The sequence below is a fragment of the Aspergillus udagawae genome (assembly GCF_001078395.1).
Source record: "Aspergillus udagawae IFM 46973 DNA, scaffold_8, whole genome shotgun sequence".
Lineage (NCBI taxonomy): Eukaryota > Fungi > Ascomycota > Eurotiomycetes > Eurotiales > Aspergillaceae > Aspergillus > Aspergillus udagawae.
In genome coordinates this window covers 1,675,475-1,694,801 of record NW_025091271.1, presented here as the reverse complement: position 1 = coordinate 1,694,801, position 19,327 = coordinate 1,675,475, and the positions used below count along the sequence as shown (strand labels likewise).

The 19,327-nt window shown below is 50.9% G+C and overlaps 9 protein-coding genes across 9 annotated transcripts; 5 read left to right on the top strand and 4 right to left on the bottom strand.

The window, feature by feature from the left end:
* Positions 1-1,047: 1,047 nt before the first annotated feature.
* Aud_010064 (nucleobase:cation symporter-2 family protein) lies at positions 1,048-2,923 on the top strand (the record flags this gene model as incomplete). The annotated part of the gene is made up of 3 exons (XM_043294907.1): positions 1,048-1,139; positions 1,213-1,379; positions 1,431-2,923. The coding sequence occupies 3 exons, from the start codon at positions 1,048-1,050 to the stop codon at positions 2,921-2,923; spliced, it is 1,752 nt and encodes a 583-aa protein (XP_043150842.1).
* A 213-nt stretch (positions 2,924-3,136) lies between these two features.
* Aud_010063 (MOSC domain protein) lies at positions 3,137-4,583 on the bottom strand (the record flags this gene model as incomplete). The annotated part of the gene is made up of 2 exons (XM_043294906.1): positions 3,137-3,237; positions 3,287-4,583. The coding sequence occupies 2 exons, from the start codon at positions 4,581-4,583 to the stop codon at positions 3,137-3,139; spliced, it is 1,398 nt and encodes a 465-aa protein (XP_043150841.1).
* A 444-nt stretch (positions 4,584-5,027) lies between these two features.
* On the top strand, positions 5,028-6,411 carry Aud_010062 (uncharacterized protein; the record flags this gene model as incomplete). Its single annotated transcript, XM_043294905.1, has 5 exons — positions 5,028-5,070; positions 5,125-5,347; positions 5,418-5,470; positions 5,514-6,148; positions 6,211-6,411. 5 exons carry the CDS (start codon positions 5,028-5,030, stop codon positions 6,409-6,411), a joined length of 1,155 nt encoding a protein of 384 aa, XP_043150840.1.
* A 232-nt stretch (positions 6,412-6,643) lies between these two features.
* Aud_010061 (uncharacterized protein) lies at positions 6,644-7,690 on the bottom strand (the record flags this gene model as incomplete). The annotated part of the gene is made up of 1 exon (XM_043294904.1): positions 6,644-7,690. The coding sequence occupies one exon, from the start codon at positions 7,688-7,690 to the stop codon at positions 6,644-6,646; it is 1,047 nt and encodes a 348-aa protein (XP_043150839.1).
* Positions 7,691-9,078: 1,388 nt separating this feature from the next.
* pre8 (proteasome core particle subunit alpha 2) lies at positions 9,079-10,171 on the bottom strand (the record flags this gene model as incomplete). Its single annotated transcript, XM_043294903.1, has 5 exons — positions 9,079-9,197; positions 9,259-9,873; positions 9,946-9,996; positions 10,048-10,067; positions 10,128-10,171. 5 exons carry the CDS (start codon positions 10,169-10,171, stop codon positions 9,079-9,081), a joined length of 849 nt encoding a protein of 282 aa, XP_043150838.1.
* A 469-nt stretch (positions 10,172-10,640) lies between these two features.
* Aud_010059 (uncharacterized protein) lies at positions 10,641-11,680 on the top strand (the record flags this gene model as incomplete). The annotated part of the gene is made up of 2 exons (XM_043294902.1): positions 10,641-11,474; positions 11,531-11,680. 2 exons carry the CDS (start codon positions 10,641-10,643, stop codon positions 11,678-11,680), a joined length of 984 nt encoding a protein of 327 aa, XP_043150837.1.
* Positions 11,681-13,035: 1,355 nt separating this feature from the next.
* Positions 13,036-14,604, top strand: Aud_010058 (uncharacterized protein; the record flags this gene model as incomplete). The annotated part of the gene is made up of 2 exons (XM_043294901.1): positions 13,036-14,144; positions 14,211-14,604. The coding sequence occupies 2 exons, from the start codon at positions 13,036-13,038 to the stop codon at positions 14,602-14,604; spliced, it is 1,503 nt and encodes a 500-aa protein (XP_043150836.1).
* A 204-nt stretch (positions 14,605-14,808) lies between these two features.
* Positions 14,809-15,885, bottom strand: Aud_010057 (amidohydrolase family protein; the record flags this gene model as incomplete). The annotated part of the gene is made up of 2 exons (XM_043294900.1): positions 14,809-15,523; positions 15,584-15,885. 2 exons carry the CDS (start codon positions 15,883-15,885, stop codon positions 14,809-14,811), a joined length of 1,017 nt encoding a protein of 338 aa, XP_043150835.1.
* A 2,258-nt stretch (positions 15,886-18,143) lies between these two features.
* On the top strand, positions 18,144-19,255 carry Aud_010056 (uncharacterized protein; the record flags this gene model as incomplete). Its single annotated transcript, XM_043294899.1, has 2 exons — positions 18,144-18,579; positions 18,642-19,255. The coding sequence occupies 2 exons, from the start codon at positions 18,144-18,146 to the stop codon at positions 19,253-19,255; spliced, it is 1,050 nt and encodes a 349-aa protein (XP_043150834.1).
* Between the last annotated feature and the right edge of the window lie 72 nt (positions 19,256-19,327).

Below are 19,327 nucleotides of genomic sequence, written 5' to 3'. Positions count from 1 at the left end.
AGGTTGTCAGGGGTCTTCCTGGGGTTCGCAGGTGGATATGTTGAGTTTTAAGTATGGAGCATGAGTAGATACCCCATAATACATCCAACTACCGAAGTACTAATTCCAAATCAGGCATGCCAGCTCAATCTATTAGTAACTACAATCGTGACCATAGGCCAGCTATTATTGCTGAGCAATCCTTGGGCCCATCCATCTATGGATCGCTCAATCGACTAGATTGTTAGTTTCTGATCTTAACGGCAGTAATTCTAACAGTTCTCTATCCAGAGATATGCCAAACCAGGCACATTCCTGTCTGTCAAGGTCGACCTTGATCTCATCATAACTTAGAGGGACAGGAACTAGAGGATAAACTCAGATGTCGTTCGGCATATAGCTATCAGAGCCTGTGCAAGTTCGGCGCCCCCCGCCTTGCTGATAAGACGGGTGGATTTTACACAAACAGCACCTGTCAGCTAGGGCGATTCTTATCACCTTTACACGAGTCAATCGTGGCAGTTCCACATGGAACGACACTAACTGTGATTAGTGGCCGGTCCGCCAGTACAAGTCCTCTTGTATTGCCGGAGAGTGGAAATCGTCGCTAGCTATCTATCGGCTAAAAGAATCATTCCACGCGACACGAGAGATAACCAATCGCCAGAATTATTCGATTGATTCACGCATCCTGATTCTATCAGCTTTGATAGAGCCATATCGCTGTAACACTTTTAGCATCCTCATCTAATCTCGCCATTTTCGCAAAATGCTCATCTTATATAGGACGCTCCGGTTCCGTTCAAACTGCGGGAGCAGAATCCCCAGACTCGTTCCTGAACAGCTCCATTTTGTTCGGCCAAGATTGAGTCATTGACTGATTTCATCATTGACCGATTTCGGGATTTTTCTTCCCCGCACATTGTGTGTGCCACAGCAGCAGAACAAAGCTTAGAACCAGCCATTCTCTTACACTCCACATTTCACAGTCATTGCGAATAATACTAAACTCGCAACATCGTCCGTACGGAGGGCCATCGGCACAAACCTTTCGTTACCTCATCCACCATGGACGGTCCCGATCGAATCGGTCCTGATCACAGTCCCAGGCGGACTTTCCGCGATAAAGCTCGACGGATTGTGAAGACATGGACCACCAAGTAAGTCGGATAGGAGCCCTCGTGCCTATCTCCTATCATCTTTGTATGCTAATCCATTCATGATTAACAACAGAGAAGGATTGGTTGGAGACTACAACTACGCCTACCTCTTCACACCACGAATCCCCTTTACCAAAAACATCAGAAGGACGGCCCCTTTCTTTGGACTGCATGACAGGTTACCTGTGCTACTTGCCTTCATTCTGGGTCTTCAACATGCTCTGGCGATGTTGGCTGGAGGTGAGCTCAGGAATATTGTCCATCCATCTGCCACTAATTAATGGTTACAAGTCATATCTCCTCCCATCATCTTGGGCGGTTCTAGCGGCGCCAACTTCGGAGATGCCGAATACCAGTACCTCGTTTCCACGTCATTGATCACCTCCGGTCTGCTATCCGCTATTCAGATGGCCCGCCTACGCATCTGGAAGACTCGATACTTCATTGGTACTGGCTTGATATCGGTCGTCGGCACCTCTTTCTCCACCATTACCGTCGCAACGGGAACTTTCTCTCAGATGTATGCATCTGGATACTGCCCCACTGATACCAACGGCAACAAGCTGCCGTGCCCTAGAGGTTACGGAGCTATTCTGGGCACTGCTTGCTTGTGCTCCCTACTTACGATTGGCCTGTCCTTCATGAGCCCAAGGATCTTAAAACGCGTTTTCCCCCCTATGGTGACTGGTCCTACGGTCCTGTTGATCGGGGCAAGCCTCATCGAAAGCGGCATGAAGGACTGGGCTGGTGGCTCTGGCTGTGGATCGGACCCATCTGCCCGTGCTTTGTGTCCCAGTGCTGGTGCGCCACATGCCCTCCCCTGGGGAAGTGCGGAGTTCATCGGCCTCGGATTTCTGGTGTTCGTGACGATCATCCTTTGCGAGCGGTTTGGCTCCCCTATTATGAAATCGTGCGCCGTCGTGGTCGGTCTTCTGGTAGGGTGTATCGTGGCAGCTGCGTGCGGCTACTTCGACCGATCGGGCATCGACTCTGCGCCTGTTGTCTCGTTCATCTGGGTGAAAACGTTCCCATTGACTATATACGCGCCTCTGATCCTTCCCTTCCTCGCACTCTACATCGTTATCATGATGGAATCGATCGGTGATATCACTGCGACATGCGACGTCTCCCAGCTCGAAGTCGAAGGCGCCGAGTTTGATTCGCGCGTCCAGGGTGGTGTCCTGGGCAATGGATTGACCTGCCTGTTGGCTGGGCTCTTCACTATCACACCCATGTCGGTCTTCGCTCAGAACAACGGTGTCATTGCTCTGACAAAATGCGCCAACCGCAAGGCCGGTTACTGCTGCTGCTTTTTCCTCGTTGTTATGGGCGTCTTTGCCAAGTTCGCTGCCGCCATCGTGGCCATTCCCAAGCCTGTCCTCGGCGGCATGACCACGTTCCTGTTCTCTTCAGTCGCAATTTCCGGCATCCGTATCATCTCCACGATCCCATTCACCCGGCGCAACCGGTTTATCCTGACGGCCTCTTTCGCGGTCGGTATGGCTGCCACGCTGGTGCCCGACTGGTTTGCGTACTTCTTCACCTATAGAGGCGATAATCATGCCCTGCAGGGTCTTCTGAACGCTGTGGAACTTGTCATGGAAAATGGATTTGCAATAACCGCTGTTATCGGGTTGATCCTCAACCTCGTGCTTCCGGAAGATCCCGAAGACGAGGCGGCCATCATGGAGGCTACCGCAAGCGATGCGCCGTCGGAGGAGCTGAAAGGTTCGGATCCTTCTTCGTTCAAAGAAGGGCAACCATCTGGCTCTCTGGCTGTATGATTAGTTTATGTTACGCTGAATGGCTGCGGAGGCATTGCCCGTGCGTCATGTTGTTTTGATGTTCTTTCTGGATACCCTTCTTTGGTACTGTTACCGAGGATATATAATTCAAACCATGATCTTCAAGCGTTCCTCTATTACTATATTTCGCTCCTGAATTCGTAGAATGACAATAGTTCGCCGGTTCCGGGTAATGGCTTTTACCAGCTAGACCTACACTCCTTCCACAATCTCGCCCGGTTTCAGCAACTTGATATAATAATGCTCGCCCGTCTCTAGCAGTGAGATAGTATCGCCTACACGAATGACGAACTCTATCGACGGTTAGTAAATCGATCTTTCGTCACCGGAGCCGGTACCAACCCTGTACAGCAGGAACACACTGCATTCCCAAACTCGCATTCGTCGGATCCCCAGGGTCAATCCGCCTATAGCTCTTCAGCGTTCTATCCGGCTCAGACGCATGCCGGATGCCCGTGGCGGGGTCAACATTCGGCAGCCGACAGCGCATCGTCCGACAGGCAACATGTACCTCGACCCCGGCGTCATCGTCACTCTTCAGCCCTGTTGGCCGAATCAGGATGCGTTTCCAGTGATCCTCCGCGAACGCCTCAGGCCCTTGGACGACGATATTCGTCCTGAACCGCCGCACCGAGAGCTGCGGGATATCCCGTGCACATCGCGCCGCAACGTCATGGACACTCGCGATGTTGAGGATATTCAGGGGAAACGCGTCCGCGAACCCTGTCACAGGCTGGAATCCCAGCTCCTCTTTGCGGGGCGCGTTGCGGAAGACCTGCCGGAGGTGCGTGGGGTCGACACGGAAGAGGGTGAGAGGACGAGAGACCCCGGCGTTGGCGTCTGGGGGAGCTAGAAACTCCAGCAGGGACCTCGGAAGATCCCCGCCGTAGTCGTAGGCCACCGGGGTATCTTTCCAGATCTTCACAGGCACGGAAGGGTAAGCGCTGGAACGGTCTGGTGGCGGCACGAGCGGAACACTGAATGACAGCTCCCGGGGCACCAGACGCAGGGCTACCCCCAACTTGACCAGGCATGACAAAAGACCTCGACCAGCTGGTCGTGGGTAGTACATGACCATCACACCCTGAGACCGGACCTCGTCCAGATCAGGAGCGTAGTCGGGGGCAGCGGGGTCAGGGACCCAGATCTCAGGCCGGATGAACGTCAGCCGGCTGTAATGGCCATTTCGGAGAGTCCGCGCATCCCAGTACGGCTGTGCCTTCCCATTGTTGGCGCTCGCTTGGTCAGGCGTGAAGTGTTCCGCGAAGCAGAACTGTCGGTCGAACGCGAATCCGGTCGACACGACATCGGCGACGTCTAATTCCACCGCAGCGCAGCTTTTAATGGGGTGAGTGAAGAGAGCTTTGATACGCCATGAAGGCTTGCCTTTGTCATCGACATCGCATGAGGTTCCCCGGCCATACTTGGGGTCGAATTCGTCGTGGAGATTTGTGTGGCCTGGTGGTAGACCTAGCCTGCGGCATCCTCTCGGCTGCGCTGGATGGGCGGAGCCATATTGGCGAACAATGAAGATAACTATGGGTAAAATGGAAAGCAGCAAAATGGCTGTAGTCGACAGTAAAGCTTTCACAGCATCTTGTTGAAAGTTGGTGAAGCTGAATGTAGGTTCACTCAGCATTGATGAGACGTGCTTTACAGAAGACCTGAGGAGTCGCCAGCGAAATGCAAACCCAGCAGCAGTTGTAAATCACTCAAACCTTTTCCTAAGGGTGAACTTGCTCTTTTATATTGAATTTGGGAGTATAAGCGGCCGAGGTGACGAAATAATTGTGGAGATGAGTCACTTCATCAGGGCGGAATTCGGGATCCTTCGTATACGAAGTAGCATCCACAATCAGAAAGTCTCCGCGGTGGAGTTGGCACATCTGTTGATACTCTGGTGATCAACCATTCATTTCGGTGGACAGCAGCCGGATATATGGTTCAGCAAAGGTCAGACAAGGTCAAGCTGGCAGACTAGAACAATGCAAGATCTGGAGTGCAGTAATGTCCTAGATCGTCAATTTTCCCTCCTTCCTGAACCTGCCACCTTGAGTCTCACCCCCGCCTGTCAAGTGCCACGATGAGCGCGCAGGATATCCTCGGTCTGTCCAGTCAAGATCCTGGTAGGTTATTAGATCCGTAATTTTTCCGTGCCATATTGCTGATTTCTATCGTAGGTCGCGTCATTTCATTCCCTGCATCGCAGTATCTGCACGCGTCTACCGCGTCGCCAGTCCCTGGTGAAATTTCAACAGGACTCCCACGGCTTGACCAGGCAATCAGACCGGCTCCTTCGGATGATCCTTTACAGTCGTCGAGTGATGCGACGCTGGGGGGAATTCCTTGTGGTCATGTCACCGAGGTGTTCGGGCCACCTGGTGCAGGCAAAACGGCGCTGGCGTGAGTTTCACCGCAGATGAACTGACCCTATGGTGAACCAATCAAGCCTAATCTTGACTGTATATCTCAGAATGAGCATAACCGCAAACGCTCTATGTGATGGTGGTAAAGTGGTTTGGATTGGTACGACATCCTCAATTGTCCGAGATTATCGCTGACAGTTTAGATACTACCTCGCCACTTCCAAAGCTCCGTCTAAAGAGCATGCTGATGCAGAGTCTCGACACAGCCAAATCGTCTGATACACCAGAACAACTCATGGACAATCTAGTCTACTTCCGCGCTCAGTCCCTGCCACATATGCTAGCGCTTCTGCTCCACCCACCACAACGATTCCCTCCCGAAAACACCAAGCTTCTGGTGGTCGACTCTGTGTCAGGGCCGTTCCCTTCGTACTTTCTGAGTCCCTCGGAGATGAAATCCCGCCTCTCACAGGCGAAGATCACGGACAAGTCCCAGGTCCATTGGCTCATGAACCGGAAATGGAACGTCACGAGCGAACTTGCAAACCAGCTGATGAAGCTGGCGGCTTCAAGACGACTGGCCGTGCTTCTCATCAACCAAACTCACACAAAGATCAAAGGACTGCCACGTGCTACCCTTAGTCCGCTGCTTGCAGGTGGCGCGTGGGAGAATAGCGTGTACACCCGCATCGTCCTGTATCGCGATCTCCCGGCCGTTGAAGATGAAGAGTCAGAGATGGCTTCAAGGAGCGTCCGCTATGCAGAAGTCTTGAAGAGGGATGGCAAGGCATTGCCAGTGAGGTCAGATGAGAATATCGTGCCATTCACGATCGACTCGGTAATGATCACCCTATAGACAAATGGGATTGTGTCAACATCCGACTGACATGACGGAAACAGGGCTCTCTACGTCGGACGGACACGACTCAGCCGTCCCGCGCTGTTCCACAGCAGCCGGTTGATCAGTCTTTCCGTGCGGGTGGGCGGAAGCGGAAAGTGGACGAGATTGCGGACAGTCAGGATGAGGACGATTCCGACGATGACTTTGGATGGGTTGATGGTGACGATGCTGGCTTGGTTGGAGGGCCTGCTGACGACTGATGAACTCACAGTACTCATCCTGAAGGTCCAGGCAGGAACCTCGCTGCCTGTTGCGCTTGATCATTTCCATGGTCCGAGCTCAAATTTTCTGAAGTCATACAAGCGATCGTTGGAACGACATACAACGGCCTCACCATTATAAGCTATAATATGCTACAATTATCTCAAAAAGAGTCATTAACGTATCGACATGACAAACTCAATCGTTACGGAGGGGATTAGGACCAATGGCTCAAGCCATCCTTCGGTTACCATCTTCATGGGACCGCTGCTCAACCCATGTCGAAAATTCAGTCATTGCCAGGATCTTGCCATCTGGGATTTGCCCATTGAGACTCCTAGTGGTTGTCCTCTTCATCTTTTCGGCCTCGACGTTGTTGATCGCCGAAATCTCACATACATTGACATCCCCGTTCACACCTGGCTGAACAGTCCCATTGTTCGGGCCGGTATTGAATTCCAGCGAACAGAGGTGGACGGCATCTCTGCCTATCATGGGTCGTCTATGTCCGTGTATCACATCAACGAGCCTTCCAAGGACGGCAAACTCCAACTTCAGCTTTAAGCTATATATCGCGCCTTTCAGTGTAATCTGGATAGCGTAGTAGCTGGCGTACTCGAGGCCCAACAGGGCCAAATCCATCAGGACAATCAATATATTGATGCCCACGAGCTGGTGCATGATCCTCTGCTTATCCTTGTCCGATCCCAGCCGGAGCAGCTTGACCGTCTCCCATACATAGAGACCCGAGATGATCACCTCCTGTATCGTGAAGCCGGTCATCTGGAGCTTCTCCATGATATTGTACCCTTGCACGAATACAGGCGATCGATCGACAACGTTGGATCCGTACGTCAGGACCGTGGTAGGGATATGCAGAAAGAAGATGTTGGCGATGATCATCACCAGCACCCGTCGCAGGATACACTCATCGCGAAGAACAAGGTGCAGGCGCGAGTAGAGCACAAATGCCTGCCCGGTCACCATTGTCCACCAGCCCACGCTGAGCATCGTGACCGACAAAGTGGAATTTGCCGCGGTAAAGAATTTGAGCAGGAATCCTAGCGAGTATGGGACAACCCCGAGACATCCGGAGAGAAGCAAGCTCCAGAAATAGAGGCCTCTCCAACGCCGGAACGTCGATAGCACGAGCACGACGAGCTCAACGACGTTGTAGAAGGAGATGGCGCTAAAGATGAAGAGAGTCGCCTTGAGACCGTCCTTGTGGTTCGCAAGCTCACCCGAGATACCGTCCAACGGATCTTGAATGCTCGACATCTCACGCTTTATGTTGATTTGGCATGGATTGTCTTGCTGTGTGTGGGTTAGGACATGAACATAGGCCAGGTCGCAGTACAAGGATCACGACTTACAGAGAATCAAACACGAAACTCAATCATTCGAAATTGTAGCAGCAGTAGTGTCCTCTCCTGCTCTGCAGCCAGTCTCCCGTATCTTTTCAGTGGGCGTTCCTCGCTCAGAAATCACCAACGTATTAAATCCAAGCGTAGATGCCTGGTTCTATCCGAACAAACCCAGCGACCAAATATTCATGACTAAATTGACCCTCAAGTAGCGAACAGACAACATGTAATGTACCCTAGGTGGACCAAGAAACAGACGAAAAATTGTACATCCACCCGGGGCATACCACGCACAGCGCTCCTCAACCCTGGGGTAGTACAAGTTGTTCACTCTCCCGTCGGAGATAAATCCTCCCCTTATTGCTGTGTACCCTCGATTCCTGCTTTCGTCTTTCCCCCAGAGCAAACAATGATCGAATGCAACTGCATGCGTGTGATTGATGTGGGAAAGGGTCCTGGGCCTTCCCTGCCTTCCGGCATTCCTTCGTGACTTTTGCGTCTAGGCCTAGATAGTCCGGGGGGCCAAAAGTTTACCTACGAAGTATGGCCAATCCTTCTGCGGGTAGCATTGCGATGACGTCTCTCACCCAACCATCGGTGAGCTGAGAGATAAAATGTCCCGAGCCTTGATTATGCTTGATTTGATGGTCGTTGTGGGGGAAGGGAACTTGGTTTAGCTACGATAGGTACCATTGATGGGGAGGTACATGGGTGAGGCATATCGTGATTTAGGCTGCGTTGTAGGACAGAACATGCATGGGCCCGTTTGTCGCCGCGTCGAGTCCCCATAAGAGGTTACATGAGTTGTGAGAAGAGTTGTTGGTGCTGGCATGATCCTTCTCTGAATTTGCCTTATGGTTATTGAACGGGCCTTCAAGTGCATCGTGCATTTGAAGTACCATTTGGCAGTTGTGTGCAGATGAGGCAACAACAGCACGAGGGCACTGATCGATATCTGATCCTATGTCTGAGAGGGTGAACACATGCTTGCGATGCTCTCCCGAGAATTAAACAGTACACTATAAGGAATGCCCTCATTTGCTCCAGCTGCACTTCATTCTCATGGATTATCTATGAGACTGCGCAAGTCATAGCGTACCTCAAGAATGCCTTGATTTCCACTCACAGTTCAATTGAGTGCCCTATCAGTGGTCGCAAGTATCCCTGGAGTGTCCACTTAAGTTCAAGGGGCAATGCTCGTATGGATTTGATCATTAGGTCGCAGGGACCTTGTAGAATTCAAGAATCGTCTATTATGCTACAAGGCTTGCCAGAGTTGAAAACAGTGCCAACAAAAATCGATCATAGATTGGTGAGATAATCTTCAATCTCCTCTTTGGTCAACTTCCTGAAGCGGGGGCCTTGGGCGCCTTCAACGCCTTCATATCCCAGAAGATGATCCGCAGGAGGGCCAACAATGCCTGCATATGTCAGCTCTGTGTTTCATATTGCGATACTTTGATCTAGATAAGTAGAACCCACCGATTTCTATTGTGTCTCCGTTCATCTCGCCCTCGATAGTCTCTTTCAGAGTAAGGAGGGCGATGTGGATGGCGTCTTCAAGCTCCAGCCCCTCTGTGTAGCGCTTCTCCAGGAAGGTCTTGGCGCTGGTTGCATGCTTTCCAATGGCCGTGGCCTTCCAGGGATAGTAACTGCCGCTGGGGTCGACCTGGTACAAGCTGGGACCACCCTTCAGGATACCACCAGTTTTACCAGTAGCTACTGTAGCCTTCTTGAGGTCACCCTCCTCGTCACCGCGTTGAGCTTCACCTGTTTCGGGCTCGATACCCTCATCCCAGCCAGCGATCAGCAAACTAACGCCGTATGGTCGGACACCACCAGATTGTGTTGCTTCCTGCACGACACGTGCAACGTCTTGCACCAGTATCCGAGTTGGAGGGTACTCGTTATAGATGCGCTTGTAGCCAGTGTGAGAGACCTTGCGAGCCTTGTCGACTAGCACACGGTAGTCCGGACCCATTCCAGCATAGACCATACCGATATCCGGTGTGATGAGGGAAATCTTGGAGAGGGAGGGAGGGTCAATGAGAGGGGAGGACGACTTCTTTTCGGTAGCGAGAACAATTCCATTTGTCGCTAAGAAGAAGGACTATGGTTAGAAGCTATTCTGGGTAGCCAGCGCAGTCAGCCTATTTGAATGAAGCTTACCTTTGATTCCGAGGGCAGTTACGCCTTGGTTGACAGCGTTCAGGGCATATTCTAGATTCAATCAGCATTGAAAATTCAACAGAATAAGACCAAGCGCAGTACCAATTTGTACCAGCTTCCCACTGCAAGCTCTTGTTAGCATCCGACGATCTAAAGTGTCACCTGCAACAAGCTCCTCTTACCTGGGGGAGAAGGTGGTCAAAGAGAACGAGTAGCGATCAGCCATGGAGACGTCTTTTCAATTTTAGAAGCTCTGAAGAAGGTGGTAGAGCTCTCAAAAAGATGGACAGGGTAATATGAAGATAAAATGAAATTGCTGAAGTTCGAGTGAAGCTTTCCTCCTCCGAGCAACAGGCGACAAGGTGTTGACGCAGCAGCAGCTTAGGTCCATCCGCCCAGTGCCAAGCCGCGCCTGGGGCGGTGACGATACAAATGCCAGAACTGGCTTACGCGAGCAGCTAGTGCTCTCTTTGCCTGAGGCTCCTCCTGTCCCGAAGCTCCACATCGCTTCTTTTAAGCTGGTTGAGGGCTTTTTTCCTTCCCATTTCTCTTCCTTTCTCACTCTCCCACAAATAATACACACCAACACCCTTGTATTTATACCACCTGAGCTCTCGCTGGATGCTCTCGCACCAGATCTCTGGTAGATTTGGTTAATATGCTGTGACTTAGGCTTCTGAGCATTCCATTGCAGTATGAATGTGCATAGTGAGCCACTCTGGCAGTGGCCTTCCAGCGTCCCTTCTAATACTTCAATGAACTCGGAGTCAAGCCAGACACCTCAAAACACTTACCAGTCCAGTGACGAAAACGCGGCTTCTGAATGCCCCGAGCCTCCCAAGAAACACTATCCCAATCGTACTTGTCGCATCTGCTTGGAATCAGTCCCTCCTACCTTCCATCCCCCTTCGGAAAACCTGCCAGGATTCCTCCAGCCCAAGCCGCGAGTCGTCTATGAGTCTTCTGACCCAGAGCTTGGCCGGCTTCTTCGCCCCTGCAAATGCAAAGGTTCTTCGCGTTACGTTCACGAGGGATGCCTTCAGTCCTGGCGCCATGCAGATCCTGATTATGGAAAGAGACACTATTGGCAGTGCCCGACCTGCGGGTTTCAGTACAGGCTAGAACGTCTGAAGTGGGCGCACTGGATCAGTAGTGCAGCTACCCAGATTGTATTAACTTTGAGCATTTTATTGTTTACAGTATTTTTGCTTGGTTTTATTGCTGACCCCATCATCAATCTTTATGTGGACCCGGTGGAAACGATAGTCTACAAGGAATACTGGGAGCCTAGCACTGTGTCGGGCGCCTTGCCGAACGAGTCAAGACCATCTTGGGCAGAGCATTTCGTGAAAGGATTGGCTTCACTAGGTCTTTTGTCATTCATCAAGGCCATACTTGCATTGAGCCCATGGCAGTGGTGGAATTTGCGCAGTTCAGGTGTCGTCAGCAGTGGGAGGACCACCGGCAGGAGTCGAGCAGCTTCCATCAGTTGGATAGTTATCCTCATTGGTGTTGGTACCTTCCTATGGGTAGGTCAACGCGGCGAGAGCATCGCACTTCATCAATCACTAATCGCACTATACAGGCTGTTTGGAAAGGTGTCAGGACTTGGAGTCGCAAGACACTGGAGAAAGCCGGCGAACGCGTCATGGATGTTCCATTGCCTGACGACGATGACGAAGACGAGCCATTTACTTCCGCTGAAGGACGTCAGTCATCGAAAAAGGATGACTGAATGCGCTTGATCCTAGCATTCATCGGAGAAGTCCAACGCCTTCTGTAATCCTCCACGCACTACTTTGAGTTGTCACGCTCCTGTCAATGAGGTGCCAATCAGTCAATGTGCGGAGAACGATACTGATCCTCGTTAACTTCTGGGTCTCGTTTGTGAAGCAGAGCATCTGGAACAGGGCGTTTTGTCCTTTCCTTCTTTGCTCTGTTTCGTGAAACAGACGGTCCCAGAGGGAGGATCGAACTGCATTCTGACTCCATCGGTTTGGGCCGCTCCAGCAGTGAGCGTTTTCTAGATTGAGGTGCAGTACATCATACTGTCATATAGTGTAGTTGTCAATCTATTCTCTTCTCGTGATATCAATCCAGTGCTTGAATACGTAATATTTGCTGATATCGATTCGCATCCCTTGCAGTCCACAGAAGCTTGTCGTCGCTGCCATAATTGTCAGTAGCCTCGACTGCCATACATCATACGCGAGTCTCGAATCCCTCAATGCTTTGACTGCTGCCCAGGACGTATAATCTGAAGGTGACTTGGAACAATCTTGGTATTTGACAATGTCCCCGCGCCGTCTATGCATGCTTGCACAGTACACGCGTTACTCTCGCTCATTGATGCCACTTCTCCATGAATTGTCAGCTAGTGTGATGGACATCCGCTACATGGTCAGAGATATAAGACCAATCGCTGCCTGATTACAGCGAACTCACTGGGAAATCATGGCGTGGAAATATGGAGAAATGTGCCCTTGCGTGGCTTCCTTTCCTCAATCTTTATATGCCCCAACTGCCGAAAGAACAGTCAACTTCGTATGCAGATGGTCAAGGTTCCTCTACGACCATCTGAAAAGACGGCACTTGTGTGAAGAGCGATTCGGTGGCCTGATGTTGTTTTAAAGATTCAGTTGCACTGAGCTACTGGTCGAAGACTTGAAACACGAGATACTTTCCTAGATTTAACAAGATGTGAAGCAACATGAGTTCGTCATGTACTGCTAATATGTCCCTTTTCAGTGATTCTTTCTTTAAAACTCTTTTTGGTGGAAACATACAGTGATATTCCTCTATACATCGGTAACTCACATCACTGAGCTGGAGTCCTCCTGTCCTATACCATTTTTCAGTGAATAGTCTGAGGTGACCTCTAGGATCAACAAACTCGCGAGTATTCACTGCCATATGGTCTCGCTTATCCAGAAGCACTACTTCCTCAACCTTCTCTTCAGAAAATGTTCCTTGCAGTGTTCCTTTACACCTTTCTCATGTAGATTATCACTCTGTTTCTTTGACTATCTACGTCTACACACTCTACACACTCTCTATCCAAAAACTGCGAACTGATACTGTGATCTCAGCATGGGAGACCACCGCCGAGACGAACGCATCGCACGCCGAGATGAACACATCCCTGACAGTCAGGGTTGCCAGAACAACACTCATGCTCTTCCTTCTGAGGATACTCAATCTCATGAACTAGTCAGCTACACTGAGGCCTGTCGTGACCTTGAGCAGCAGCTGAAAGCGCAAATAAAGCTCATCAAGAGACACCTCGGTGCTGTGGGCACGTCTCAGAGCTCAGACGCCTCTTCTCAGACTGTCCAAGCTGGTCCTTCTGACGCCATGCAGGGCCAGCCGAGTGCCTCTGAGACTTCTGCCCCCATTACACCTACTAAAACGCTCTCGGCTCCCGCCTTGACCGACAGCCACACTCATATTCACACTCCGAGCAGTGGCAACAGTGAGGGTCAGGCTGTGAATCAAGGTCTTGTTAGTCCCGCTGTCTCGGCTGCCAGTGCTGCAACGACCTGTGAGGCATTCCCCGACTACTACGAGTCTTGCGAGAATAATCCTCCCATCGTTGACAAATTGCACGAAGCAGCCTACAACTACGCTATATCCAAGGTTGTCGAAGAAGCAACTCGTTTCAAGAAGATTGACGCCAACATCATCAATCCTCCTGTGCTCAACGCAGCTACTGATCCTGTTGTGAAGGGCAAATCTGCTACCCCAAGCGCAAAGAACGCTCCTGGGAACACTCACAATTCCAATAAGTCCTCCACCGTACTCATGCCCCCAATCCGCCCACCCCTCACTGAGGCCAAGATCGCAGAAAGAAAAACGAAGCTGCTTGCAGAGATGAAGGCGTTCATTCCTAGCGGCAACATCCCAGCTGAACTCATGCGCCGTTTCGTCGCGATGACCAACGTGATCCTCCAGATGGAGATGATTCTCTTCCGTCGGGAGCACGCTGCCTCCCAGCCCGAAAACTTGTTGTCCGCCCAGGAAACAGAGAAGATCCGCGTCATGACAAATGAAATGATTCAGTATCTCACTCATTTGAACAACAACCTGGAGAAGCAGGTAGACAAAGCCAATGAAGTGGCGTTCGTCATGGCCCAGATCGCGGGAAGTCCTCAAGCCTCGGTGTACGAGCGCTATACACGCATGGCTGAGGTGTTTAACAAGTAAGTTGCCTCCAATTTACGACACCATCTCTCGTCTCAGACTGAACTGACCTCACTTTCAATCAGAAACGTCAAGAAACCAAGCGACCACGAGCTACGCCTTCTCACCGTCTTCCTCGACCTGTATGACACCGTCATCTACACTCGCTTTCTCACGATGCGCTTCAATGGCAAGCTTATCCTCGAGGAGATTCTCAACCAACAACGCGCGGAACTGTCCCAGCTGCTGGGTTCTCTCTGGGACATCCATAACCACGTTATCGAGAACTACCAGAAGATCATCAACTGTATGGTTCACATGAAGCGCAACATTGTTAGTCCTGTGTACGAAGAGATGACTCAGTCCAAAGAGCTCTGGATCGACCGTTGGAACGCAAACCAGCGTGCACTGGAGAGAGAGCTGGCGCAGCAGGAGCAGGACCGGCAGGAACTCGCGGCTAGGGAGCGTCGCCAGACTTAGGCTGCTGATGCATGCCACCAGCAGGAGAAATCATGGGAGGAAATGCACGGAGAAGTGGATATATGGATAAGGAAAAGGGAAAAAAATGATTAACGACTAACGGCCAGAACGATAAAACATATCATGAGCTCATGATTCTCATTTTGTGGGACCTAGGCACTCCATAAAACACAAAAACGGAGATAGACAGGCAGTTTATCCAAATCAAGCAGAGCTATCATGATACGAACCAAGCTTAAACAGCCTCTTCGCATTTTCCCTCCCAATCTTCAACCGATCCGTCAGGTTCAGCTCCGCATGATCAAACCAATCACATGCATCCGCGAACGTCTCAAAGGGGTAATCGATGGAGAAGAGAATCCGATCCGCCCCAACCTCCGCCATGCAGAAATTCAACGTCGTCGTCGAGAAATGCCCCGATGTCGTGATCCACAGATTCTGCGCAAAGTACTCCCGGATCGTCTTCTTGCACGTCTCCGCCAGACCCAGCTGCTTCTTCCGATCCTCAAACCAGTGGTTGATCCGCCACATGTCGAAGGGGATGTGCTCGCCCAGATGGCCCAGGATGATCTGGAGCTTGGGGTGCCGGTCGAACACGCCGTTAGTCACCATGCCTAGGACGTGCAGGCTGACGCCGTGCGCGAAGCTCAGCGGCGGGCCCACGAGCCACTTGCGGTCGGCCCAAAGCTTGTCGTAGATTGTTCCGGTGGGGTTGCGTGGGTGCAGGTAGAGGGGGACGTCGAGGTCGGTGCAGGTCTGCCAGAAGATGTCCCATTCGGGCTGGTCGTAGAAGATCATGTCGTCGCCGTCGGGCCCGGCTCGCTGCGTGTCGTTTACCAGGGCGCCGAGGAAGCCGTGCTTTTCTACGCAGCGGCGGAGCTCGTCGGCTGCTTCTTTGGGGTCGTGCATGGATAGAGTCCTAGAAAATCATATCAGGCTTGAGTTCGGGATGAACTACAGAAAGCGGGAGTGGGCGTACGCAAAAGCTCCAAACCGATCTGGGTTCGCTTTGATCTTCTCCGCAATATAATCGTTGATCTCAACTGCTAACGCCTGTGCCTCCTTTGCGTCCCAGATATCTTGGACACCAGGCGCTGTGTAGGAGAGGATCTGGTAGCCGACGCCATGCTTGTCGGCGTGTTCGATACGGATCTTGGTGATGTCGGTGATTTCCTTGACGTGGGTTTCGGGGTCGGTAGAGAACAGACTGGCCCACCAGCGAGTCTTTTCTTCGAAGCGGGGAAGCGCAAAGGCTTCCTCGAGGGCGATCTTTCCGAGCATTTTGTATGAAATGTTGCTTCACCTGACAGGCGCTGGCCGGATTCGATGGACAGAATAACGGGAATTGAGTGAGTATATATAGTGGATGATCAGATCTCCGTTTAAATGATTATTTGGATGAACTGTTGCAAGCACCGGTTGTTGTTGAACACCTCCGCGCTTTAAACCTACCTACTGCTAGGATGTAGTATGCATACATCATCATACCTATGTATGGGGTGCGGACCGAAGCCGCACCCGCACCGCACAGCCGACGAGAAGCGTTTCCACTCCAGAAACCGTCCTAGTTCGGATGATTAATCCATAGAAATTATCTAGACATTTGGAGAGAACCGGAAATCGGATCATGTCCTTTTCTGGTGGCTGACGATGCAAGTAATATGGGGGCTGAGGGGACCTCATCAGCCTAGCATTCCACCACATATAGCACGTGGCTCAAGATCATAGTGAGAATAACATTCCCCTTCTGGCTCTGGCCTCTACAGGAACTACAGGAAGGACTAATACCTTATTATGTCAATGTCAGTAGAGTTAGTTATGAGGCTGACTGGCAAGTGTCCTCCGAAATGCGGGGTTCTTTCAATCCATAGACAGAGCAACGACCAAGCCCTTTGAAATAATACCTATCAATCCAGCAGAACGGGACAATCATTGTCCATCGGAAAGGGGTCAATCCCCTTGTAGTCTTATTATTTCTAGCAAGAAATAGCAAGAAAGATTAATAAGTTACTCCTGATATCATCCGACGTGCCGTCAGCGATCCGATGGGGCTCTCAACCCCGCAAAATGACGGATTGGACAAGGCTATAGGCCACTGATATAACGAAGGCATTATAGCATCACCTTTTTGTATCGATCATTGTCCAATTGAGAGCGGTACAGCTTAGCAAGAGATTATTGCAATTATTATTAGGATATGAAACTATGTATCATGCAACTGTCAAGCTTGTCAGGTTTGCTGTGAGGACGGCTTCCATGTTGATACGAATACTTCAAACATGAAAAGGTATGCATTATTGGGCTTCTTGAGACGAGTAATTGCACATGATAGAGTAAGCCTCGCCGAGTTCGAAATATGCCTTAGCATTAATGACTGTATTCTGTGGTGGAGTGACTGGCCTTCATGGGAAGTAACACCGTGACATATATTGCAAAGACATGGGCAAGGGACACTTCTTTGAGAATCGCGGCGGTCAGTCTGTACAGCGCCAAATTGCGTGAATTACCAGCTCAATGTCCCCAAAGAGAAAATATGCCTCAGAAACTTGGATTCAATGAGGGAAAATTGTCAAACAGAATGCGTGACAGCCTTGTCACTGTCGCTTGTCATGAGGTCCCTTATGCATCACTCCCCTCTTTCCCGTCTCCGTCAGCTTGTACTCATCACAACCAGCCACTCTCGGGCGTCCCATTCCTTTGATCCTTGTATTTTTATCCTCCGAATGTGATCTAGCGCCTCAAGTTTATGGCCTGATTAATCATTTGCCATTGATGAATGGATGATTCCACTTTAAGGTGATCAGCATCAGTGAGCACCGGAAAAGGGCCCAGAGATCCGCAATTCGGACAGCAGTCAACCCCGGACAATAGACCAACAGAGCGAATCGACGTGGCTGCGCGGCAACTGGGCGGAATACGAGACTCATTGCTTTCATTGTCTGCATCCTTGGCATTTTCCTCGATCTCATTGCTCAGCCGCCCCCAATGACCATTGTTTGCTGACACCCTTCGTAGGAAGGGGCAGGAAAAGAGAGAAGAGTAGAAAAAGCAAAGTATGATCACAGAGAATATCAGTGGATCTCTGTCGTCACTGAAAAGCCTCGAGTCTTCGTGCCTGGGGCTCTGCTCAAGGGCATCGTGCTCATGGAAGTACTTCTCCTGCGCAGCCAGCACCTTGCTTCTTTGTCCTCGAGGGCTCCCAAAGAAATATTTCACCTTCTCTGCCTGTCTTTGTTACTAAGATTCATGCTTGTATTCAGTGCCGATGGTCAGTTTCAGCCCTGTCGTTTCAAATCTTTGTCAGAGAATTTCTCTTTGATGGTATCCAACTCTACCGCAAACCTACTCAGCCCGGCAAATCGTGTGAGATTTCAAATCCATCAACTTGCGTCGATCTCCTCCTGGCGATATTAGCGTGCACTGATGCGAAGATACAATTCAGTGAACTGTGCTGATTCTTTCCGACCTGTTGAACAACAGCGCTGCCATCTGCAGACATCAGAAGCATACATCTGATTCGCTTCATCGTTCATTAGAAGATGACAGGACCCGGTGATTCTGATATTTTCGGGGACGATGCCCACGAACAACGAGTTGAAGATATCGAACATGCGCCAGAAAGGACGAACACCTTCCTGCCTCAGCGCAGATATCTAACGGCCGCAGAGCGAGCACGACGCAACTTGAATGCTAAACTCGCCAATCCACTGGCAGGTTATAGTCACGAGGAGCTGCGCAGTCAAGGAATCAAATTCGCTATAGAACACCATATGGGCGACGAAACCGACATTCGCGCTTTTGAGTTAGGCGCCCTTTTGGCCCAGGAGCCTGAAAAGTTCGATTCCTTCAGAAACTTGCTAACGGAAGAAGAATTCGAGATTTTACATCTCGAGTTCACTCATCGTTGGTCGCAACCCTGGTCAATGTATTTGGTTATCGCCTTGTGCTCTCTCTCAGCAGCGGTGCAAGGAATGGGTAAGTGACAGAATCAACCACGCTTGTGTACTTAGTGCTGAAGCTAAGTCCGCTGTCGACAGATGAAACGGTTGTCAATGGGGCTCAGATCTTCTACAAGACGCAATTCGGCATTGACGATGAAACCTCACGGTCTCGCTGGCTGCTCGGGCTGGTGAACGCCGCACCATATCTGTGCTGCGCCGTCCTTGGTTGCTGGCTGGCAGTCCCTTTCAACGCTTGGTTTGGTCGCCGCGGGACCATCTTCATTACATGCTGTATCTCCGCCATCGCTTGCCTGTGGCAAGGGTTCGTCAACACTTGGTCATTTAAGGAGGGAGATTTGGTAGCATGGCTGTCGGTCGGAGAGGAGGCCATGGTGGGGAGGGAAACCAAATCTGCAACTGTTCCCATCTATGCGGCCAAGACTGCTCCTCCAGCCATTTGTGGTGTGTTGGTGATGCAGTGGCAGATGTGGACTGCGTTTAGCATCATGTTGGGCTATGCAGCGGACCTTGCTTTCTTTGAGGTCCTAGATCCTCCAAACATTGTCGGGCTCAATTGGCGCCTCATGATGGCCTCTGCCATGTTCCCAGCTATCGTGGTTTGCTTTTTTGTATTTTCCTGTCCGGAGTCACCGCGTTGGTACATGTCCCAAAACCGCTATTACAAGATGTCCCATTCGGGCTGGTCGTAGCCGGAGGGGGAGGGGCGCCTTCCCAAATGGTCCATTGTTGCACTTTCCATGCCAGAAACACCCACACCCTGT